The 23,982-nt window shown below is 40.7% G+C and overlaps 3 protein-coding genes, 1 long non-coding RNA gene and 1 other non-coding gene across 6 annotated transcripts in view; 2 read left to right on the forward strand and 3 right to left on the reverse strand.

Annotated features, from left to right (window-relative positions):
* The window catches only part of slc22a3 (solute carrier family 22 member 3), a 30,265-nt gene extending 26,782 nt beyond the window's left edge, over positions 1-3,483 (forward strand). Inside the window, exons 13-18 of the mRNA XM_090219332.1 lie at positions 1,446-1,505; positions 1,705-1,858; positions 2,163-2,237; positions 2,455-2,708; positions 2,959-3,372; positions 3,457-3,483. Coding sequence (XP_090075458.1) covers positions 1,446-1,505; positions 1,705-1,858; positions 2,163-2,237; positions 2,455-2,708; positions 2,959-3,372; positions 3,457-3,483 — 984 coding nt within the window. The remainder of the gene's footprint in view (positions 1-1,445; positions 1,506-1,704; positions 1,859-2,162; positions 2,238-2,454; positions 2,709-2,958; positions 3,373-3,456) is intronic.
* A 1,317-nt stretch (positions 3,484-4,800) lies between these two features.
* Positions 4,801-6,719, reverse strand: dusp23b (dual specificity phosphatase 23b). The gene is given in 3 exon segments (NM_001165212.2): positions 4,801-5,539; positions 5,766-6,047; positions 6,599-6,719. Coding segments are annotated over 2 exon segments (456 nt in total). The 5' UTR covers positions 6,036-6,047; positions 6,599-6,719; the 3' UTR covers positions 4,801-5,353.
* Positions 6,720-8,448: 1,729 nt separating this feature from the next.
* Positions 8,449-12,815, reverse strand: LOC110505883 (uncharacterized). Of its 2 annotated transcripts, none has more exons than XR_016492063.1 (4): positions 12,689-12,815; positions 9,661-9,802; positions 8,779-8,864; positions 8,449-8,584 (listed from the first exon to the last, which is right to left on the reverse strand). It is a non-coding gene; the product is annotated as an uncharacterized LOC110505883 (long non-coding RNA). The 2 variants fall into 2 exon arrangements; XR_002470899.3 differs by having other exon boundaries at positions 12,684-12,795.
* Positions 12,816-12,895: 80 nt separating this feature from the next.
* Positions 12,896-12,978, forward strand: trnal-cag (transfer RNA leucine (anticodon CAG)). The gene has a single exon. It is a non-coding gene; the product is annotated as a tRNA-Leu (tRNA).
* Positions 12,979-14,725: 1,747 nt separating this feature from the next.
* Positions 14,726-23,982, reverse strand: part of LOC118944226 (guanine nucleotide-binding protein G(I)/G(S)/G(O) subunit gamma-2) — a 31,725-nt gene continuing 22,468 nt past the window's right edge. The window contains exons 2-3 of the mRNA XM_036962553.2: positions 22,400-22,521; positions 14,726-15,836 (exon numbers count right to left, since the gene is read on the reverse strand). Of these exons, the coding sequence (XP_036818448.1) occupies positions 15,708-15,836; positions 22,400-22,486 (216 nt within the window). The 5' untranslated portion in view covers positions 22,487-22,521 and the 3' untranslated portion in view covers positions 14,726-15,707. The remainder of the gene's footprint in view (positions 15,837-22,399; positions 22,522-23,982) is intronic.

The raw sequence follows: 23,982 nt of genomic DNA on the forward strand, positions 1-23,982 counted from the left end.
AGTATTTTACTGGGTGACTTTCACTTTTACTTGAATAATTTTCTATTAAGGTATCTTTACTTTTACTCAAGTATGACAATTGGGTATTTTTTCCACCACTGTAAAAGAGAATATGATTATGTTTGCATTCACTTGTCATTAAGGTTTTCTGAACTCAGTAGGCTATAAAACAGTGAATTACTTTTAAAAACTGGTGTAAAACATCTGCATTGTTTGTCAGCTTTATTCAGGATGGAAAAAGTAAACATCCTAAGTAAAATGCATGATATACATGTCACAAAACAACGCACTGTACAGCATGTATTGTGTATTGTGTGTTGTGCCTGTGTATAGTTATCTAAAATGTTCTCTCTTCCTTAGGCCTTTGAATTACAATCTCTCACCCCCAATCTGGATTATCTTCTTCAACAGAGCAAACCATTTCTCTACCTCGAACCAAAACAGGTCCCTCATATGGGGAAATAAGTCTTTTAGAAGCCTTTTTCTGAGTGTTTCCAAAAGCTAATTATATAGTTCTGTATCCGTTTTTAGCTTTATATCTCATTGTGATCTTTTCTCTGTTTCTTTCAATTATTAGACACCGAGAACATGACTATCTGGAGTATTTATCCCGTCTTATCCGGTGTCCTGTGTGAATTTAAGTATGCTCTCTCTCTCTCTTTCTTTCTTTCTCTCTCTCGGAGGACCTGAGCCCTAGGACCATGCCTCAGGACTACCTGGCCTGATGACTCCTTGCTGTCCCCAGTCCACCTGGCCGTGCTGCTGCTCCAGTTTCAACTGTTCTGCCTGCGGCTATGTAACCCTGACCTGTTCACCGGACGTGCTACCTTGTCCTGGACCTGCTGTTTTCAACTCTCTAGAGACAGCAGGAGTGGTAGAGATACTCTGAATGATCGGCTATGAAAAGCCAACTGATATTTACTCCTGTTGCACCCTCGACAACCACTGTGATTATTATTATTTGACCCTGCTGGTCATCTATATAAGAAGGGCTTTATAAATCATTTTGATTTGACTATTACACTGAACAAACCCTTGAACAGAGGAATGTGGGTCAGCATCATGGCAGCAAAGGTACAAATTCATTAGTTCATCCATTCATGCAATAATCACTGACAATAATCTATATTTTTCCCCATCTACAGAGAGCAGGATAAAACAACCTTGGGATTTATGTTGCCTATCAAGGGAGGACCAGCAGAAATGGTTAGACTACTACACTGAGTGTACAAACCATCTGGAACACCTTCCTAATATTGAGATGCACCCCCTTTTGCTCTCAGAACAGCCTCAATTTGTCAGGGCATGGACTCTACAAGGTGTTGAAAGCGTTCCACAGGGATGCTGGCCCATGTTGACCCCAAGGGAAACTGTTGAGTGTGAAAAAAAACCCAGCAACATTGCAGTTCTTGACACAAACCGTTGCGCCTGTTGTGACTCAACAGGTTGCCAAGCAGAGGGCAGCATACCATGGTCTGGCTGACCTGCTTGATGAACCACCTTTGGTAACAACTAGATACAAGTAGAATAACTTCAGTAGCAACTATAGGTACAAGCAGAACAAGAATAAAAGGCAATATTTCTATTGCATTAGCGTTTTTTCCCTGAACAGTCCCTCAACAAAGGTTGAATGATCTAAGATCAAAGACAATTTGTATTTTTGATTCAGCTAATTGCATTTCATGGACTCCCATCATTCAGTAGTCGTTTTCCACAATGAAAAATGGTAGAGGAATAGCACACCTTGTAACTGGTGACATTTTCATGGATCTCTACGGACTGCTAGATGATCTGGATCTAACCAACTGGTTTATGATTCCCTCAGCATTGGATGGTAGTGGCCCTGCTAAGCCCAACGGTAAGACCCTGATCCTGTATGAGGGTTTGGAACAAAGCCCTGGGGGGTAATAAGGGGTAATAACCTTCACCATGGAGGGAACAGAACACAGAGAGAACAGGCCCTGCTGAAGAACAGACAGCTGTACTGCTCCAGCCCCAACATGATTAGTGAGTCTAACAATAGTGTTGTTATTGAAAATTGACTAACAATTAATTTAATGGGATAATTGCAATCTTATCATGGGTCGCATGTGAGGTAAATATAATATGCATGGTCTTGTGTATCTGTATAGATAACCTACAATTGATCTTCTCAATAACAGGTGTGGGTTGCAGAGTCCAGGAGGACATCAGAGGTGATGCAGCCCCTGAGAATCGCACATTCAAGGAGCACCAACGTCTCTTATCCCTCAGATCAAATGACTCCACCGAAGTCAAAGCCTTGTAAGGAGGATCCTGAGAAGACGGGCTCAACATTCGATCAAGGCTAATCAATCAAGGCTCAACATTTTAAAAGCATAAACATATTTTGATTATTTAATTGACCTCCAACATGATTGGCACTACTTTTATTGATCTCACATTATTTCTGTATTTCGGGCTGTCTTCTTTTAGGAATCTGTGGAGAAAATTGCTGCCCCACATCTAAGCCCAGGACAGACCTGTGCTGGCAGTGCCAGAAGAACAACTATCAGGTCTTCAGATCTGCCAATATGCCAGAAGCTGTTAAATCAGCCAAGCTGAAGAAGCAAGAGAAGCATCTCCTGCTTGTTCAGAGTGAGCGGTCTGTCTACCAGAAGATGGTTGCTGACAGAAAGACCACCAGTCAAGACCTGCAGTTGTCTCTGGGGGCCCTACTGAACCAGCAAGCAAAGTCATCAGGATACATTACAGCTTTGATTTTACTCAACAAGAAACATTTCCTCCTTTATACTGATTAAGGACATAGATGGATAAATAGATATACAGTACAATAAAAAATAAAATAAAACATATTAATATATATATATATATATTTGGGAGGCAGACAAATACATTTCACTAAACTGTGTAAAGACAGATTGACAGGGGTGAGACAATCAATTGTAATTTATCTTAATCTTCTTTTGTTGTTTGCAGGTGCACTATCTTTCTGACCCTATGCAGCCAGGTCCCATCTACTTTTTAACTTCTCGCAAGTGTGTCTTGTTTGGTGTCTGCCGTGAAGGAAAACCACAACAAGTCAACTACTTGATTGATGAAGGCATGTCATCCAGCACAGGCAGCAGCGCAGTCATCAACTACATGCACTATTTCTTCACCAACTACGGAGTTGGGGAAACACGTGTTGACCTGAATTGTAATAACTGCAGTGGCCAAAATAAGAACAAGTCAGTGTTCTGGTACTGTGCGTGGTGGACCATGCACAAGCTCCACCACAGTCTGGACCTTCACTTCCTGATCACAGGCCACAACAAGTTTGCTTCAGCCTCATCTAGCAGAGTGAACACTTCGTCTGAGATTACTGTGACAGGGGTCGACATCCCACAGCTGGTTGGACTGGAGGATGATACGGTGCTGGTGGAAAGCTATGGCTGGCAACAACACTTGACTCCCTACTTCAGGCCGTTGCCACAGATCAAGCAGTACCAGAACTTCAGGTGATTATAATTTTCATTGCATTGTATGAGGTTATTCTTCTTATCTAAACTTGGGAGGTGAATTGATGTTGTCAAAGAGGTTTTTGTTATTTCCTGTTTTACAGCTTCGGTGTTCTGGAGCCTGGTGTTGTTGTCGCCAAGGAGCATTCTGACTCAGTCGGGACCAGATTTCAGCTGCTGCGCAACGCTGACATCCTTCCTCCCATAGATGGTCTACCTGTACAAGCACCACCTGGACTGGACACAGCTAGACAAACTTATCTTTTTGAGAAGATATGGGAGTTTTGCAATGAAGAGGCTATGGGCATTTACATGCCCTGCACCAAAGTCAAGAGCAGGACAGGAACAGGCTCTCCGAATATAGATTATCTTATTCATGCGTGGTTCGGACAGACCACTCATCAGCACTATCTGTATTGCCTCACCACTTTACCCGATTGTATGCATACAACTACCTCGTCTATCACTACTGTTATTGTTCGTGTACATACTGTTTATCAGTTTATATTTGCACTATTTCTGATAATGCTGCTACGCATGTAACCGTTTGGCTGTATCATTTACACCTTCTGTAAAGACCCATCCACTTAGCAAAATATTGATATATAAAATGAATATTGATATGTGTGGTCGTAACATGATTTTGTGACATACCACACAGACTCACTAAACACAAATGCTTCGTTTGTAAATGATATCGTAGTGTTGGAGTGTGCCCCTGGCTATCGGTCAACAAAACACTGAAATAGGGCCATCTGCTTTAATCAAATCTGACTTCAAATTTTGATACTTGCCGGCCCAAAGAGGTTAATGTACTTTTGATAGTATTTTTTAATAAGCAAACACTTTTAGACTTTTACTCAAGTAGTATTTTACTGTGTGACTTTAACTTCAGTCATTTTCTATTAAGGTATCTTTACATCTGGACACTTTGTTTACCTGGAATGTCTCCTTATTGTAGGCTACTACCACTTTAAGTCTTAATCTTTACTACACTACTCACTGTTCAGTGCATGACTGCACATGTGAATCCTTAAAGAGATGGGTGGGGCTGGCTTAAGAGTGTGTGCACAATGCTGAATGTGTATAGACAATATAGACAAAGTAGAGCTCTTCAATAGGTACCAAAACATTCAAAGGCCATTTTCTCAAAAGTGAGTTTACAAGTATATCAACTTTCAAAGCAGAATGACTTGTTCCTCAAAAATACTGTGTATGATATGCCATGTTGTAGCTCTGGGTCTCTACTTTTTATCCAATGTAAAACACCCAATTTCAAATGGTGCTACATAAGACTGAATCCAGGTGATGAGTCACAAATGCTTATTGCATGAGTCTGTTGTTTAATTGAACTCAAATCAAAACTTAGGTACATTATTAATGGATTTTTTTGTAATAAATTAATGGTTATTTTTGGCAAATTTACAACAGCAATCAAATGTGTTTTATAAAGCCCATTTTACATCAGCAGTTGTCACAAAGTGCATTATAGATACCCAGCCTAAAACCCCAGAGAGTGAGCAATGCAGAGGCACAGCGGTCATGGTACACATTATAGATACCCAGCCTAAAACCCCAGAGAGTGAGCAATGCAGAGGCACAGCGGTCATGGTACACATTATAGATGTACCGTATACTCCCCATACAATTCAGGACACCTTCCCAGAGTTAAAAACAGGCACTCCTAAAAAAAATCCATGTAGTTCCAAACCTGAGTAGCAGCTTTAAAGAAGAAATGCAGCTACAATATATAAAAATGTGTCCCCCATTTTAAATTTGGCCACTTCAATAGGTATAGATGTGTACAGTGCAGGTATACAAGTTGATTTCCCCTTTAAAATGATTTAAATGTAAAATATTTAAACAAAAAACAGTTATTTAATGCGCTGGTAAAACTGCGCCACTGCTTTCTCCTGGTCGTGTGTCTCAATAGAGCCGTGACGTAGTCTCCTGACCTCACTGATGGCGTCGATGCCTGAGATCTGCCTGGTCTTCACCAGATAGCAGGCCAACATGGTCCCCGTCCTCCCATAGCCATGCATACAGTGAACAGCTACACCCTACGGCAGCGAGAAATACATGTGGTTGACTTACATAGATAAAGGTACAGAAGGCTGTGTGTTAATGTACATCAATGGTTGACAATAATTCAACTGTGCACATTTTGACTGTGAACTCAGTGGTCAATGTTTGTTTGGTTTCGTGTGTCAGAACAGACATAAGGAGGTCCTCTGATGTAGTAGCTGAATAATGGGTAACTGAACACTTCTTAAACTGAACCCTTACCTCGCCTTTAGCATTCGATTCCTCCACAATAGACAGAAACCTCTGAATTTGTTCTGGAGTTGGTGGGGTGAAGTCTATTATCTTGATGTGGTGTAGTTTCACTCCTGGGACGGTATCATAGTTGGGAGGTTTTTTCTCACACAAGCAGACCAGGTGTTGAATGCCATTGTCCAGAAGGTATTGGTAGTGGGCAGTCATTCGAGGGAGAGCCAGTCCTGCCAACTTTTTAGGTTCGACCCAGGAGAAATTAGGGGGTGGACTACAGGCCATGGCAAAGTCAATCTGAAATATTGTGAAATGTAGAGATTGTTTTACCATTCAATAATCTCATATTCACAGCAAGTCACAATGTGCATTCAGATGCCCATAAACCCATTGCTGTGTTAACGTTACAACGGTGAAACTATGTGGCCTCAGTTGTGTAGTATTTAGGAAAGACGACTGAAATCTGGCCGAGTTGAATTGTACTCCACTGGGAGACCGCATGATACTCGAACAAGGTTTATTATAAACAAACGGTTGGTATAACTAGTTAACTAAAGATTTCCCCTTTCATCTGTGATTTTGACACTTCAACCCACTCAAATGCAGCTAGTTAGTAGTAGTAGCTACTAGTTGAGTTAGCTAAATACATCCATAAGCGTCCATGACAAAAGGTGGGCGTCAACTCTGTGTACAAAAAAAACAGATGATAAACTAACATTTTCTATATTGCCAAAAATCCAAATGTAATATAAAGTTTGCTTACTAGCTATCTTTACGTGAAGTTTATAAAATAGGTTGCTAGCTAGCATGCTACTGGCACCTGTCAATTCATTCATGCATTTACTTACATTCAGTATTGTTTTCTGAAGAAATCCGTGTATAAAAACGTCAGATCTGGTGGGGAAAAGGTTTCGTAGCTAGCTAAACGACTAAAGTCAGGGTGTGGTGGGTGATGTCCCGTTAAACAACATAGAACACAACCTACACTGGCGCTTAATCCGTCTTTAGAACGATGACGACAAAGATGTGTAAAGGTCGGTGAACAATAATTTATACATACACTAGACAATATTATGGGGGCACTGTTTTGAGGCCACGGCACCTCCATCTTGGCTCTCCTCACCGTGGTAAAACATTTTTTTTGGGGGGAAGTTACTGTACAGAAATGCATTTATAATGTCTACATTTGTTTTTGCCACGTTTATTATATTACATACACCTTAATGCATTATTATTATCGTGAACGAAACATACAAATAAAATCTTAAAATAATGATTTTTTTTTTTAAGTACTGTAACGAACCTGGGTTTATAAGCGCGGAAATCGACTCTGCCGCAGGAGCATGCTTTTGCGGAACAGTCGATAGCGCGCCGGACCTCGGGCTAGAAGGTCGAGGGTTCGAGACCTGCTCCCTGCCTGTTTCATTACATTGGTGTAAACCCAGGGTCGTTACAGTACTAATAACAAAAATACTTAAATGCATGTAATTTTGTGCTTGAAACATTTAATTGAAATACTGTATAATTCCATAAATTCCGACAGAGGACTGCTTCTTCTGAGGAGTGCCATGCCAATATGGCGTCATCAGTGGCTTTAAAGCCTCCCATTGGCCAATACATAGCATCAACAATCTAGGGTTTATATACATCATTGGTTGGGACCTTTTGTAGTTAGGGGGGCATTTTAGCGAACTCTAACCCCTTTCCTAAACTTAAACTGTCTCCTAACCCCTCACGGTAATTCTTCTAACCTGCTTTGAAAAGTCACTTCTGGTCGTAGATGTACTCCTTGTAGTCAGAACTTGTTTATAACTCTTTATTCTGTGATGGCATGCGTCGCCAACGTCGCGGCGGAAGCCATTGTTTTTTAATTGGACCGTTGCGGCAGAGAGATTGCAGTAAGGGTCTGGAGCTGGCCTCCAACTGCCACCTTAGCGGCATCATACAGGTCCCAGTGTCCCATTTCTAACTAAGCATAGTCACTTTAATAACTCTACCGACATGTACATATTACCTCAATGACCTCGACTAACCGGTGCCCCAGCACATTGACTCTGTACCGGTACCCCCTGTATATAGCCTCGCTATTGTTATTTTACTGCTGCTCTTTAATTATTTGTTACTTTTATTTATTTTCTTTTTTTGGGAGTATTTTTCTTAAAACTGAATTGTTGGTTAAGGGCTTGAAAGTAAGCATTCGGCGCATGTGACATTTGATTTGATTGAACAACACCTTTGTGAAAAGACGTCAAAATGACGCAAACTGGTTGAAAAAAAAAGTTATTTTTTAACGTCTTTTTGTGACCACCATACGACCAGTTGGTCATAATTGTGAGCTCTATCTGACCTGCTGGTCATAATTCTGACCAATATATTATGTGCTATATTATGTTGCCTACTGGTTATAGTTAAGACCTCATCATAACCTGGTAACGACCACGTGATTACAGCGTATTACCTACAGTAAAAAGTATTGCAGAGGATAAAGTTGGATATTGAAAATATGGTTCATTACATTTCTATCTGTTTCCATAGTCACCAATTAAAGTTTAAATCTGCTAAATCATCTTACATTTAAAACAGATAGCAAAACAATAACAAGCAATAGCAAAACAAAATCTTCATCACAATTTTTTTGCACATCTGCATACAGTAATTGATTCGTAATTCACCCATAGAGTGAGCGACACAGAGTATATAAAGGCCCATTGTTTTATTTTATTAATGAACAATATGAATGGTATGATAGGGTAGATCCTCAACAAGGACCTCTGAGGACAGAAGACAATCTGGAGCGTAGTGGCCCTCTTGAAGAGTGGTGTGATGGGTCAGATCTGCAGTGAAGAGAGTCAGCGTATTACAAATGTATTAATTTAAGATTTTTAAAGAAAATGAGAAAAGGACATTCCTGAAGAAACTTTCTGAACTCAGCTACCTAAAAGTAATTCCATGGTACAGGTTGAAGAAGTTTGTCGCAGTTATCACTTAGAGATACTTTCAAAAAAGAGCAACTTGCTCATATACATACTTTGCATCCTCAGGGGCATATTTGAGGACTTTACAGACGGCCCACAACACGTCAACCTCCTGTTTTCTGGCTTGTCTTGACACTTACTGCAAGAACAAAAAGAGAAGAAAATAAATGATCGATTGGCATAATGTGGGCATGCAGGACACAACAGAACAGTAATGCACAGTAAAATATCTTTAACAGTCAGAATCTATTAAAAAGGTCTGATTGTCTATGTCAACTGTTCACATTTCCTTACCAACTACAAACATGCACAGGCATGTTTGCTCCTCCTATGTCCCTTCATTATTGAAGTGGGACATAATTTCATTAAATCATCAATCTGAAACATTTTATGAGGATATCAAAATTAGACAGTAGTTGGATTATGATTTTTTTTTTTTTACTCATCTCTAAATGGTCAAGTTTAGCCTAATCCTAATACATGTGGTAATATCACAAATGTATATTATTAAAACAGTGATTTCAATTGGATCTACTTACACTACATTCTTAGAATAAAGGGTTCCAAATGTTTTTTTTTCCGGCTGTCCCCATAGGAGAACCCTTTTTTTGGTTCCAGGTAGAACCTTTTTTTAGAAAAGGTTCTAGATTGAAGCAAAAATGCTTCTTCGAAGGGTTCACCTATGTGGACAGCCGATGAACCCTTTTAGGTTCTAAATAGAACCCTTTTTTCCTAAGAATGTAAGATCAGGAAATCATAGGCAGCTGAATAGCATGTCTCTTGGGGAAAGTCTCAGTGAAAAACACATTCATGATAATCAGCATTGCTAGTACAAACCTAGCTCTTACAAAGCTGGTTAGTAGGAATCAATACACATCACATATCAGATTATCAAACATATGGGAAAAAAAAAACATTTTGCACACAAAACTTACTGTCAATGACTATGGATTTAAGGAGGGGTAGTTCTGCTCTCTCAGTTCCCTGGGATGTGGCAGAATAGATCACTGGTAACTTAGTGGGCGGCCAAGCACTGCTTTAGAGGACATGCATTAGGCCATTGACATGTTCCAGGACCTGTAAAGACAGAGACGAATCATGATTAACCATTACCTAAGTTCTTTACTAAGTTAGACTTAGCCTATGAAGTACATTGACTATGTTGCCCCTCTGCAATCTGGGAGTCAGGCAGACATACGGAGAGAGATAGAGAGACAGCAACATAGGCTATTTCCTTTCTCAGTCAGCAGGCTGATTAACTTCTGTACTCCTTCCCTTAGGTTACCGTTCCTGCATCGCCTCCAGCAAATTACAGATGCTCTGGGGTAATTCACGCACACACACACACACACACACACACACACACACACACACACACACACACACACACACACACACACACAGAGAGCTACAACAGGTAAACATTTAAACTTACCATATCCATGGAGGATTAGTCAAATAGCTGATGTTAGCTAGCTAAAGTTGGCCAGCTAAGTTAGCTAGTTAGCACATCGTTGCTTGAAGTTCTTCTCCTCAACAAACCACCACTTTATTTACAAAAGTAAAACAAGAATGCTACCACTTAGCAGCCAAATATTTTAGAAGTTTTTTGTGTAAATTTTTTTTTATACACATTTGTATTCCACAAAAACAACACATAGTTAAAATGATTAGAGCATTTGTTATGAAAGAGCACATGTAATCACGATTTATAACAGACTGTGGGCTCGGTCCCAACTCAGCTGGAGCTGCATGGCAAATTGTCCAGGAACACAAGGAAAGCACAAATGACAATGCCCCATGACTAGTCAACTCTTCCCCCTCTTGTTACAGTATTCAGAGGACTGACTAATGTTATTATGTCCATGTTTGGCTTCTATCTGACACTTGTTCACTGAGGATAACTCCCAATAGGATAACCCTGATAGGATAACTCTGATATCTTTATGGATGCATTGCGTCTATGCTTACTTGTATCTGAACAGGTGAACTCTGAACTTTTATTTAACTAGGCAAGTCAGTTAACAACAAATTCTTATTTACAATGACGGCCTATCAAAAGGCAAAAGGCCTCCTGCTGGGACGGGGGCAGGGATTCAACATAAAAAATAAATTAAATAAAGAATATAGGACAAAACACACATCAAGACAAGAGAGTCAACACAACACTACATAAAGAGACACCTAAGACAACAACATAGCATGGAAGCAACACATGACAACACAGCATGGTAGCAACACAACATGACAACAACATGGTAGCGACACAACATGGCAGCAGCACAAAACATGGTACAAACATTATCGGGCACAGACAACAGCACAAAGGGCGAGAAGGAAGAGACAACAATACATCACGCAGAGCAGCCACAACTGTCAGTAAGTGTCCATGATTGTGTCTTTGAATGAAAAGATTGAGATAAAACTGTCCAGTTTGAGTGTTTGTTGCAGTTCTATGCAATGGAGTTGATTGTCTTCTCAGGAATTTTGTCTTATTTACATTGGTAGAAAAGATGAAGAACATACGCCCATCTAGGTACTTTCCGCAGGTGCTGGAGTTGTAGGCAAACTCATGGAAAACAGAAAGGAAAACGCTGCACACTGCCACTCATGCTAACAGGTGATTTATTATATATTCTAATTTCCTAGGCATTTCATTGTTCATGCTTTGTCTTATAAGTTAACCTTATGATCCATATGACTAGAATTATGCTTTGTTAATGTCAGTATAAAGCTTTATGCTTTGTATGTGAACCCATTCAGTTTACAAAGCAATTAAATACACCTGTATTTAGAATTCCATTTTCAGAAATTGTTTCATTGCCTATTACTGTAACTCAACCAGTGTTCTATTACTGTAACTCAACCATAGTGTTCTATTACTGTAACTATAGTGTTCTATTACTGTAACTCATTCTATAGTGTTCTATTACTGTAACTCAACCATAGTGTTCTATTACTGTAACCATAGTGTTATATTACTGTAACTCAGCTATAGTGTTCTATTACTGTAACTATAGTGTTCTATTACTGTAACTCAACCATAGTGTTCTATTACTGTAACTCAACCATAGTGTTCTATTACTGTAACTCAACCATAGTGTTCTATTACTGTAACTCAGCTATAGTGTTCTATTACTGTAACTCAACTATAGTGTTCTATTACTGTAACTATAGTGTTCTATTACTGTAACTCAACCATAGTGTTCTATTACTGTAACTCAACCATAGTGTTCTATTACTGTAACTATAGTGTTCTATTACTGTAACTCAACCATAGTGTTCTATTCACTGCCAGTCCCAATGTGAATTCAGATGCCCCCCTCTGGCCTCGTTGAAGTATAGGATTTTGGCCAAATTACTGAGCCTAAACCTAAATTAGTAGACCTGCACTCCACTGGGAGAGAGCATGATACTTGGACAAAGACTAACAAACGGTTGGTATAACTGGCTAGCTAAAGGTTTCGTCTTTCATCTGTGACTTGGACACACTTCAACACACTCAAAAGCATCTAACGTTACTACTTAGCTAGTTAGCTTATAAAGAGCATATATAGCTAGTTATCTCTGCTAATAATGGGACTAGCTAGCTAAAGAAATCCCCACAGTAAACGCCCATGCCAAAAAGTTGGCGTCCCTCGGTGAACAAAAAACATGATAAACTAGCTAGCTATATTGCCAAAAGACCAAATGTAACACAGAACATTTGCTCGATATCTTTCAAGTGAAGTTTATTAGGTAGGTTGCCAGCTAGTTAGTAACGTATACTAACCACTGTCAATTGAATTAATTAAAGCAATATTCACTTACAATAAGTAAATTTCTCGAGAAATGTATTTAAAAAATGTCAGATTAACGTTTTAGCTAACTACCTAAACGGCTAAAATTGGACGTGGGTGGTGTCTTGTTAAACAGGGTAACGTTATAATAACAACGTTAAACACCAAAGTACACAAACCCTACTGGAGCTTCCTTCTTCTGCCTTCTCTTGCACGACGACGTCAAAGATTTGTGTCGCTCCTTGTGCCGCGGTCAAGTGCTCGTCGGAACTAGGAAACTCGGATATTTCCGGGTTTCTAAATCGTTGAATGCAACACGTGAGTAACTTCAACCAGTTGGTAAGTACAAAACAATAAGGTTAAAACGATATACATTCGCAATTAATTGTATGTCAGGATGGCCGAGCGGTCTAAGGCGCTGCGTTCAGGTCGCAGTCTCCCCTGGAGGCGTGGGTTCGAATCCCACTTCTGACAAATATTTTTTTCCCCCCGAACTGAATCAGACAAGTGCGTCGATGTTAGTAAGATCCCCTGCAACAAGTAAGTTATTTTATCGTAGCAACGAACGCAATACTAAATCAGTATAAATAAAATGTTGAAAATTATGTTGGGGCTGTTATCCACACGAGGGCACTAAAGTGCAACAAATAGAAGCTAATCAAACTGCAAGGGTGAAGTTTCTCCTAAAAACAGATTTAGGATCAGCTTCCTATCCTTAACCATTAGTGGGGAACATGCTAAATGGACCCAAGATCAGTGACTAGAGGCAAATTCACCCTATTCCCTTAAAGAAAAGCTTCAGCTTATTTTCATTTTTATTTGAACTTTTTGTAATTTTATGCTCACGGATTATCCAAATATGATATAATTAATTATATTATATTACAGCCTGGCCTCAGAGCTATATGAAATATACGTTTACATATTTCTGAGCACCTCCAAGACATGTTATGTTACCTACTTATGGTCTAGTTTAGGGATGGGCAACAGGCGGCCCAAGAAGGCCCTTGGATAGAGGGAACAGGACATCTTGTCACAATGCAGACAAAGTGGACAGATAACAGACACATTTTAATACTATGTGTAGACACTTTTCAGAATGTAGGCAAGGTCAGAACAAAGGACCCATGTTAGCACCGGGTGATAAATAGGGCTTTAGAGTTTGAGTTTTATAAATATTTATTTTTATTTTTACACACAACAGTTTTCTGCAATGCTGCAGTGCACCCCAAAAATAATCACTTCTTAGGTGCTACTTTGTTAATTTATTTGGGCATACAGTATGTTCACTTGCCAAGATTATAAATATGAATGATTATGAATATGGTAGGATGCCATGTTTCTCATGAAATGTGTAGGCCTACCTCTTGTTTTCTGATGAAGGGACTAAAACCTATGTCAGTTTCTGCACAGTCTGCAATGTCTACTAGATTTCTCCTTGCAGTTTAAATGGCTGATGTAAACATGTTTATATAGTTTTATGAATAACCCACATAGTCTGGCCCATGTGAATGTGAATGTTCAATGATGTCTTATACTCCAACTAGCTAGTAGCTTTATGTGCAAAGTGCTATGGAAATATACCTTGCCAGTCAGAACCAGGTATTGCTATAGCATGAGAGGGGAGACCAAATTAAAGGGACTTTTCTGACCAGCATCCAAAATCTAAAACGGACAACCTATGCCCTAAACTTAACGAAACAGTTAAAACTAGGGATAGATCCATGCTTTGGTTTAATCTCCCTGGCTCTGTTTCCACATGCTAACGTTTTAGCATTTGTGGCACAAATTCAAGTCATGGAACCGATATTAGCATTTTCATGTTCAAAACATCTGTAAGTGACTTTGTTGAGCTTCACAATCATTTTTTAGATACTTTTAGATGATTTGGACATGATGTGTGAAAAAATGCTAATATCGGCCCCATGACTTTAATGGGATTTATGCCAAAATGCTAAATATTAGCATGTGGAAACAGTGCCATGGAAACTAAACCAAATCATGGATTGCTGTCATGCATGGTCCATAGACTGTTTGGAGGGTTAGGAAACCAATGTGTCATTTTGTAATTTGGCTGAACTATCCCTTTAACCCTAAATCTAACCTTTAACCCTAACCATAACCTATTTTTAAACAATTTGGGAAATTAAGCATCATCGGCTTGCAGCTCAGTCTTGTCCCTTTCATTTTTCCTATGACAAAGATGTCCTAATGGAGTCCATTTTGAGTCATTGTTATCTTTTTAATACAGTTGGCACTGCCAGATGGAGGCTGCCTCGTTCACACAATCCCCACATTAAAAATAAAATTAAAAAATAGTTAATTTCATGCAATTATTAATGATAAACACAAACATTCAGAACGCACAGCACAACACAGTTCACTTGCTAGTATGTTTATACAAATAGTAAAAAGAGAGCTTGTATCTGAAGGAAACACAAACTGTACCACATTGCCAGATATATATGTTGTATACTTCTCTCAGAAGAAGTTTAAAGAAACATGTCTGTGAAGAATATCACTTAATTGAACGTCCAAACTTTCCATTAAAACAGCTTTCACCAATTCTAACGATGTAAAAAAAAAAAAAAAGAAGTTAAAATAGCTGTTTCAGTAAATCACATACAGTATAGAAAGTTGTCTAAGTGATATAGCCAAACCAATTCATCTCAGAATCAAAATCTGCATAAAATAAACAACAGCAAAAAGAAAAACATTCTGATAAACAGGCGTTAGTATCTGGTGGTAAGCAGCTCATCTACCCAACCCAACCCACCGTTTAACGTAACACTTGGATTTCATGTTCCAAAAGAACCACAACATTTTTTTTTTGTTAATTTTTTTCCTTCATTCTTTTTATTTTATTTTAAACACAACCTGACAACAACTTGATTGGTTGTCCATCATGTTTCTGGGTGGATAACCATACTATCTTCGGTTGTCCTCTGACTACACGGATGGATCCATCAAACATGCTGCACAGCCCTCAAAAACTGCCCTCAGATCAGGTCAGATCAGACCGTTGTAAATGGTTACGTCTTACTCTGTGGTTTTTAAATGCCTGCTTTAGCTTCCATTGTAGAGAAAGAGACAGTACTACTCCTCCATGCCCTTCTGTTAGAAGATGTCTACATATTGAACGTCCTCGTTCAATGTCCCAAGATGAGCAGACTTCCTGTCAGACCAAATAAACCACACCCCGTTTACAGGATGGCACAGAAGAACTTCTTCTCCCTAAAAGGGTTTTCGGATGCGGGCACCGGCGACAGGAGCGGGTCCTCTTTGGCATGGGCTTCGCAGTACGACATTAAGTCTGCTGCTGCTTTGGACACCTGTATTGAAAGACACACACACACACAGACACACAGACACACACACACACACACACACACACACACACACACTTTGACTTCGACACAATAGATTTGTTGGTACTTTTACATTACAGTGTGGAATAAAGTGGTAATATCATAGTAACTAAACCTGTATTGAAAGACACACACACACACACACACACACACACACACACACACACACACACACACACACAGTGGTAATATCATAGTAACTATAACTTGTTACCATACTATCACCATGTTAATACCACTGTATTCTGTGCTGTAATGGAACGGGCAACCAATGTCTCATTCTGTATATCCCTTACTTTCCTATATTCTCATATTTCGGTTATATGCTTTTAGGCAGTGATGCTACCTATTTATTATATTTCAGTTGTATGCTTTTAGGCAGTGATGCTACCGGTTTCCTCATATTTCTGTTATATGCTTTTAGGCAGTGATGCTACCTATTTATTATATTTCGGATATATCCTTTTAGGCAGTGATGTTACCGATTTCTCATATTTCGGATATATCCTTTTAGGCAGTGATGTTACCGATTTCTCATATTTCGGATATATCCTTTTAGGCAGTGATGTTACCGATTTCTCATATTTCATGTATGCCAGTAACCGAAAGATGCTGGATCAAGTCCCTGAGGTAAAAAATCTGCCATTCTGCCCCTGAACAAGGCAGTTAACCCACTGTTCCCTGGTAGACTGTCATTGTAAATAAGAATTAGTTCTTAACTGACTTGCCTAGTTAAATAAAATGTCCTTTGGGTGGTGGACCATTTATGAAACACACAGGAAACGGTTAGGTGTAAAAACACAGCAGCGTTGCAGTTCTTGACATACTTAAACCAGTACACCGGGCACCTACTACCATACCCTGTTCAAAGGCACTTAAAACCTTTGTCTTGCCCATTCACCCTCTGAATTGCACACATACACAATCCATATCTCATGGCTTAAAAATCCTTCTTTAACTTGTCTCCTCCCCTTCATTTAAGTATATTTAACAGGTGGCATCAATAAGAGATCATAGCTTTCACTTGGAATCACCTGGTCAGTCTATGTCATGGAAAGAGCAGGTGTTCCTAATGTTTGGTCCACTGAGTGTACATCTATCTGTATTATCCTTTTGGGCAGTGATGCTACAGATTTGTCATATACACAACCGATCAAAAGTTTTAGAATACCAACTCATTCAAGGGTTTTTCTTTATTTTTTAATATTTTCTACATTGTAGAATAATAGTGAAGACATCAACACTATGAAATAACACATATAGAATCATGTAGTAACCAATAAAGTGTTACATAAATCAAAATAGATTTTCCATTTGAGATTCTTCAAATAGCCACCCTTTGCCTTGATGACAGCTTTTCACACTCTTGGCGCTCTCTCAACCAGCTTCATGGGGTAGTCACCTGGAATGCATTTCAATTAACAGGTGTGCCTTAAAAGTTAATTTGTGGAGTTTCTTTCCTTCTTAGTTCATTTGTGGAATTTTTTTCCTTCTTAATTCGTTTGAGTCAATCAGTTGTGTTGTGATAAGGGGGGGTTACCAGCCGTAGAAATTTCAGCCCAAATAAATGCTCCTCAGACTTCAAATAACAGACACATCTCAATATCAACTGTTAAGAGGAGACTGTGGGAACCAAGTAGGCCAGTTGAGAACAAGTTCTCTTTACAACTGCGACCTGACCAAGATAAAGCAAAGCAGTGCAACAAAAACAACAACACAGACTTACACATGGGATAAAGAAACGTACAGTCAAAATAACAAAATAAAAATCTGTGTACAGTGTATGCAAATGTAGTAAGGTTAGGGAGGTAAGGCAATAAAAAAGGCCATAGTGGTGAAATATGTACATTTTAGCATTAACACTGGAGTGATGGATGTGCAGACGATGATGTGCAAGTAGATATACTGAAGCGCAAAAGAGCCAAAAAATAAGTAACAATATGGGGATGGGATAGTTGTGTGTGCTATTTACCGATGGGCTGTGTACAGGTACAGTGATCGGTAAGCTGCTCTGACAGCTGATGCTTAAAGTTACTGAGGGAGATATAAGTCTCCAGTTTCAATGATTTTTGCAATTCGTTCTAGTCATTGGCAGCAGAGAACTGGAAAGAATACCGGCCAAAGGCGGTGTTGGCTTTGGGGATGACCAGTGGAATATACCTGCTGGAGCGCGTGCTACGGGTGGGTGTTGCTATGGAGACCAGTGAGCTGAGATAAGGCCGGGCTTTACCTAACAAAGACTTATAGATGACCTGGAGCCAGTGGGTTTGGCGACAGATATGTAGCAAGGGCCAGGGAACGAGATCATACAGGTCGCAGTGGTGGGTAGTATATGGGGCTTTGGTGACAAAACGGATGGCACTGTGATAGACTACATCCAATTTATTGAGTAGAGTGTTGGAGGCTATTTTGTAAATGACATTGCTGAAGTCAATGATCTGTAGGATAGTCAGTTTTACGAGGGTATGTTTGGCAGCATGAGTGAAGGAGGCTTTGTTGCGAAATACAAAGATTCTAGATTTAATTTTGGATTGGAGATGCTTGATGTGAGTCTGGAAGGAAAGTTTAGAGTCTAACCAGACACCTAGGTATTTATAGTTGTCCACATATTCTAAGTCAGAACCGTCCAGAGTAGTGATGCTAGATGGGCGGGCAGGTGTGGGCAGCAATCGGTTGAAGAACATGCATTTCGTTTTACTAGCATTTAAGAGTAGTTGGAGGCCACGGAAGGAGTGTTGTATGGCATTGAAGCTCGTTTGGAGGTTTGTTAACACAGTGTCCAAGGAAGGGCCAGATGTATACAGAATGATGTCGTCTGCATAGAGGTGGATCAGAGAATCACCAGCAGCAAGAGCGATATCATTGATAAATACAGAGAAAAGAGTCGGCCCGAGAATTGAACCTTGTGGCACTGCCATAGAGACTGCCAGAGGTCCGGACATCAGGCCTTACGATTTGACACACTGAACTCTATGTGAGAAGTAGTTGGTGAACCAGGCGAGGCAGTCATTTGAGAAACTAAGGTTGTTTAGTCTGCCGATAAGAATGTGGTGATTGACAGAGTCGAAAGCCTTGGCCAGGTCGATGAATACAGCTGCACAGTATTGTCTCTTAACACTGGCGGTTATGATATCGTTTAGGACCTTGAGCGTGGGTGTGGTGCAACAATGACCAGCTTGGAAACCAGATTGCATAGCGGAGAAGGTACGTTGGGATTCTAAATGGTTGGTGATCTGTTTGTTAACTTAGCTTTTGAAGACTTTAGAAAAGCAGGGCAGGATGGATATAAGTCTGTAACAGTTTGGGTCTAGAGAGTCTCCCCCTTTGAAGAGGTGGATGACCGCGGCAGCTTTCCAATCTTTAGGGATCTTAGACGATACGAAAGAGAGGTTGAACAGGCTAGTATTTGGGGATACAACAATTTCGGCAGATCATTTTAGGAAGAGAAGGTCCAGATTGTCTAGCCCAGCTGATTTGTAGGCATCCAGATTTTGCAGCTCTTTCAGAACATCAACCATCTGGATTTGGGTGAAGGAGAAGCGGGGGGAGGGGACTTGGGCAAGTTGCTGCGGGGGGTGCAGAGCTGTTGGCCAGGGTAGGGGTAGCCAGGTGGAAAGCATGGCCAGCCGTAGGAAAATGCTTATTGAAATTCTCGATTATCGTAGATTTATCGGTGGTGACAGTGTTTCCTGGCCTGTAGAAGATACGTTCATTAGAGTTAGTGGGTAGCTGGGTGGAGGTGCCCTTATTCTCCATGGACTTTACGGTGTCCCTTTTTGGAATTAGTGCTGCAGGACGCACATTTCTGTTTGAAAAAGCTAGCCTTTGCTTTCCTAACTGACTGTAGATTGGTTCCCGACTTCCCTCAAAAGTTGCATATCGAGGGGACTATTAAATGCTAATACAATACGCCACAGGATGTTTTTGTGCTGGTCAAGGGCAGTCTGGAGTGAACCAAGGGCTATATCTGTTCTTTGTTCTACATTTTTTGAATGGTGCATGCTTATTTAAGATGGTGAGGAAATAACTTTTAAAGAATAACCAGGCATCCTCTACTGACGGGATGATGTCAATATCCTTCCAGGATACCCGGGCTAGGTCGATTAGAAAGGCCTGCTCGCTGAAGTGTTTTAAGCAGCATTTGACAGTGATGAGGGGTGGTCGTTTGACAGCAGGCCCCTTACGGACGCAGGCAAAGAGGCAGTGATTGCTGAGATCCTGGTTGATGACAGCAGAGGTGTATTTAGAGGGCAAGTTGGTCAGTATGATATCTATGAGGGTGCCAATGTTTACGGATTTAGAGTTGTACCTGGTAGGTTCCTTGATCATTTGTGTGAGATTGAGGGCATCTAGTTTAGATTGTAGGACGGCCAGGGTGCTGAACATATCCCAGTTTAGGTCACCTAACAGTACGAACTCTGAAGATAGACTGGGGGCAATCAATTGACACAAGGTGTCCAGGACACAGCTGGGGGCTGAGGGGGGTCCATAACAAGTGGCAACAGTGAGAGACTTATTTCTGGAGAGATTGATTTTTCAAAGCAGAACCTCGAACTGTTTGGGTATAGACCTGGATAGTATGACAGAACTCTGCAGGCTATCTCTGCAGTAGATTGCAACTCCACACCCTTTGGAAGTTCTATCTTGACGGAAAATGTTGTAGTTGGGGATGGAAATGTCAGAATTCAGGATTCAGACATGGCTATGACACCAGGGTTGGCGGAGTGTGCTAAAGCAGTGAATAAAACAAATTTAGGGAGGAGGCTTCTGATATTGACATGCATGAAACCAAGGCTTTTACGGTTACAGAAGTCAACAAATGAGAGCGCCTGGGGAATAGGTGTGATGCTGAGGGTTACAGGGACCCAGCATCACAGAGGAACAGAGGAGGAGTATGATAAGGGTACAGCTAAAGACTATAAGAACTCGTCGTCTAGTGCGTTGGTAACAGAGAATAAAAGGGGAAGATTTCTGGGTGTGGTAGAATAGATTCAGGGCATAATGTACAGACAAGGATATGGTAGGATGTGAGTCCAGTGGGGGTAAACCTAGGCATTGAGTGACAATGAGAGAGCTTGCATATCTGGAGACAATAGCTAAGCCAGGTGAGTTCTCCCCATGTGTGGGGTGTGTGACAAAAGAGCTATCTAAGGCATGTTGAGCTGGACTAGGGGCTCTACGGAGAAATAAAATAATAATTAACTGAAACAGCAGAAGACAAGGCATATTGACATTCGAGAGAGGCATGTGTAGCCGAGTGATTATAGGGTCCAATGAGCAGCAATAGGTGAGTCCGGGAGCCGTTTGGTAGTCGCTACTATGCTAGGCGAGCGGGAGGCACGGTGTTCAGAAAGCTAGCGGGCCGGGGCTAGCCGTGGTTAACAGTGACTACTGGCTAGTAGCTAGTTAGCTGGCTAGCTTCTGATGGAGGTTCCAGTTATAACGTATAAAAATAGCAGATCCGTACCACATTGGGTGGGGCGGGTTGCAGGAAAGTATATTTAGATCGTAGGTGGAAAGTGAGATTAAAATATATCCTAGTAAAGAAACGATGAGACAAGGGACAAGACAAGACAAAAACACGTCTGACTGCTACGCCATCTTGGACTGACAATAGAATCAGGCCTTCATGTTTGAATTGCTGAAAATAAACCACTACTAAAGGACACCAATAAGAAAAAGAGACTTGCTTAGGCCAAGAAACACTAGCAATGGACATCAGACTAGTGGAAATATGTCCTTCGGTCTGGAGTCCAAATTGAACATTTTTGGTTCCAACCGCCATGTCTTTGTGAGACGCGGTATGGGTGAATGGATGATCTCCGCATGTGTATTTCCCACCGTAAAGCATGGAGGAGGAGGTGTTATGGTGAGGGGGTGCTTTACTGGTGACACTGTCTGATTTATTTAGAATTCAAGGCACACTTAATCAGCATGGCTACCACACCATTCTGCAGCGATACGCCATCCCAGCTGGTTTGGGCTTAATGGGACTATCATTTGTTTTTCAACAGGACAATGACACAGCACACCTTCAGGCTGTGTAAGGGCTATTTTATCAAGAAGGATAGTGATGGAGTGCTAAATCAGTTGACCTGGCCTCCACAATCTCCCGACCTCAAACAAATTGAGATGGTTTGGGATGAGTCGGACCGCAGAGTGAAGGAAAAGCAGCCAACAAGTGCTCAGCATATGTGGGAACTCCTTCAAGACTGTTGGAAAAGCATTCCAGGTGAAGCTGGTTGAGAGAATGCCAAGAGTGTGCAAAGCTGTTATCAAGGCAAAGGGTAGCTACTTTGAAGAATCTGAAATATAAAATATATTTTGATTTGTTTTAACACTTTTTTGGTTACTACTATGTGTTATTTCATAGTTTTGACGTCTTCACTATTATTCTACAATGTATAAAATAGTACAAATAAAGAAAAACCCTTGAATGAGTAGCTGTTCTAAAACCTTTGACCGATAGTGTATCTGTTAGGTTTTTTATCTTCTTGGCCAGTGATATAGACCTAATTCCCCCTCACCTTTATCCTGTCAATGTTGGCCTCCATCTTCAGCTGCTCTACCAGTTTCCTGGCCTGGGCGATGCTTGCTGTGTTGTTGGACGCCATGATAGAGATTCTCAGCTAGGCCTGGTATAGGCTGTCTGAAGGGAAGAGAAGAGGTTGTTTTAGGGTTGAAGCTTAAGGTTAGTCTGTTTGTCTGTCTGTCTGGGGTGGCAACCTGGTCTCAGAGCATTTCTTATCATTCTGTATGTACAGTGCATTCGGAAAGTATTCAGACTCCTTCCCTTTTTCCACATTCTATTTAACGTTTCAACTTTATTCTAAAATGGATTTTATAAAAGAAAATCCTCATCAATATACACACAATACCCCAAAATGACAAAGTGAAAACAGGTTTTTATAAATTGTTGCAAATGTGTTAAAAAAAACCTTAAATACCTTATTTACATAAGTATTCAGACCCTATGATATCAGACTCGAAATTGAGCTCAGGTGCATTCTGTTTCCTTTGATCATCCTTGAGATGTTTCTACAACTTGATTGGAGTCCAGCTGTGGTAAATTCAATTGATTGGAAATGATTTGGAAAGGCACGCACCTGTCTATAAAAAGTCTCACAGTTGACAGTGCATGTCAGAGCAAAAACCAAGCCATGAGGTCGAAGGAATTGTCCATAGAGCTCCGAGGCAGGATTGTGTAGAACCTCAGATCTGGCGAAGGGTACCAAAACAATTATGCAGCTTTGAAGGTCCCCAAGAAAACAGTGGCCTCCATCATTCTTAAATGGAAGAAATTTGAACTACCAAGATTCTTCCTAGAGCTGGCCACCTGGCCAAACTGAGCAAGGGCCTTGGTCAGGGAGGTGACCAAGAACCCGAGGGTCACTCTGACAGAGCTCCAGAGGTCCTCTGTGGAGATGGGAGAACCTTCCAGAAGGACAAGCATCTATACAGCACTCCAACAATCAGGACTTAATGGTAGAGTGGCCAGACGGAAGCCACTCATCAGTAAAAGGCACATGACAGCCCTCTTGGAGTTTGCCAAAAGGACTCTCAGACCATGAGAAACCAGATTCTCTGGTCTGATGAAACCAAGATTGAACTCTTTGGCCTGAATGCCAAGTGTCACGCCTGGAGGAAACCTTGCACCACCCCTACAGTGAAGAATGGTGGTGGCAGCATCATTCTGTGGGGGATGTTTTTCAGAAGCAGAGACTGGAGGAATAGTCAGGATCAAGGGAAAGATGAATGGAGCAAAGTACAGGGAGATCCTTGATGAAAATCTGCTCCAGAGCGCTCAGGACCTTAGACTGAAGCGAAGGTTCACCTTCCAACAGGACAAAGACCCTAAGCACACAGCCAAGACAACGCAGGAGTGGCTTCGGGACAAGTCTCTGAACGTCCTTGAGTGAACCCGATCGAACATCTCTGGAGAAACCTGAAAATAGCTGTGCAGCGACGTTCCCCATCCAACCTGACAGCTTGAGAGGATCTACAGTGAAGAATGGGAGAAACTCCCCAAATACAGGTGTTTCAAACTTATGTTGTTATGTTGTGTCATGCCAAAATGACTCAAGGCTGTAATCGCTGCCAAAGGTGCTTC

This window comes from Oncorhynchus mykiss, chromosome 25, assembly GCF_057628025.1.
Source record: "Oncorhynchus mykiss isolate SJ-2025 chromosome 25, ASM5762802v1, whole genome shotgun sequence".
NCBI classification, from domain to species: Eukaryota; Metazoa; Chordata; class Actinopteri; order Salmoniformes; family Salmonidae; genus Oncorhynchus; species Oncorhynchus mykiss.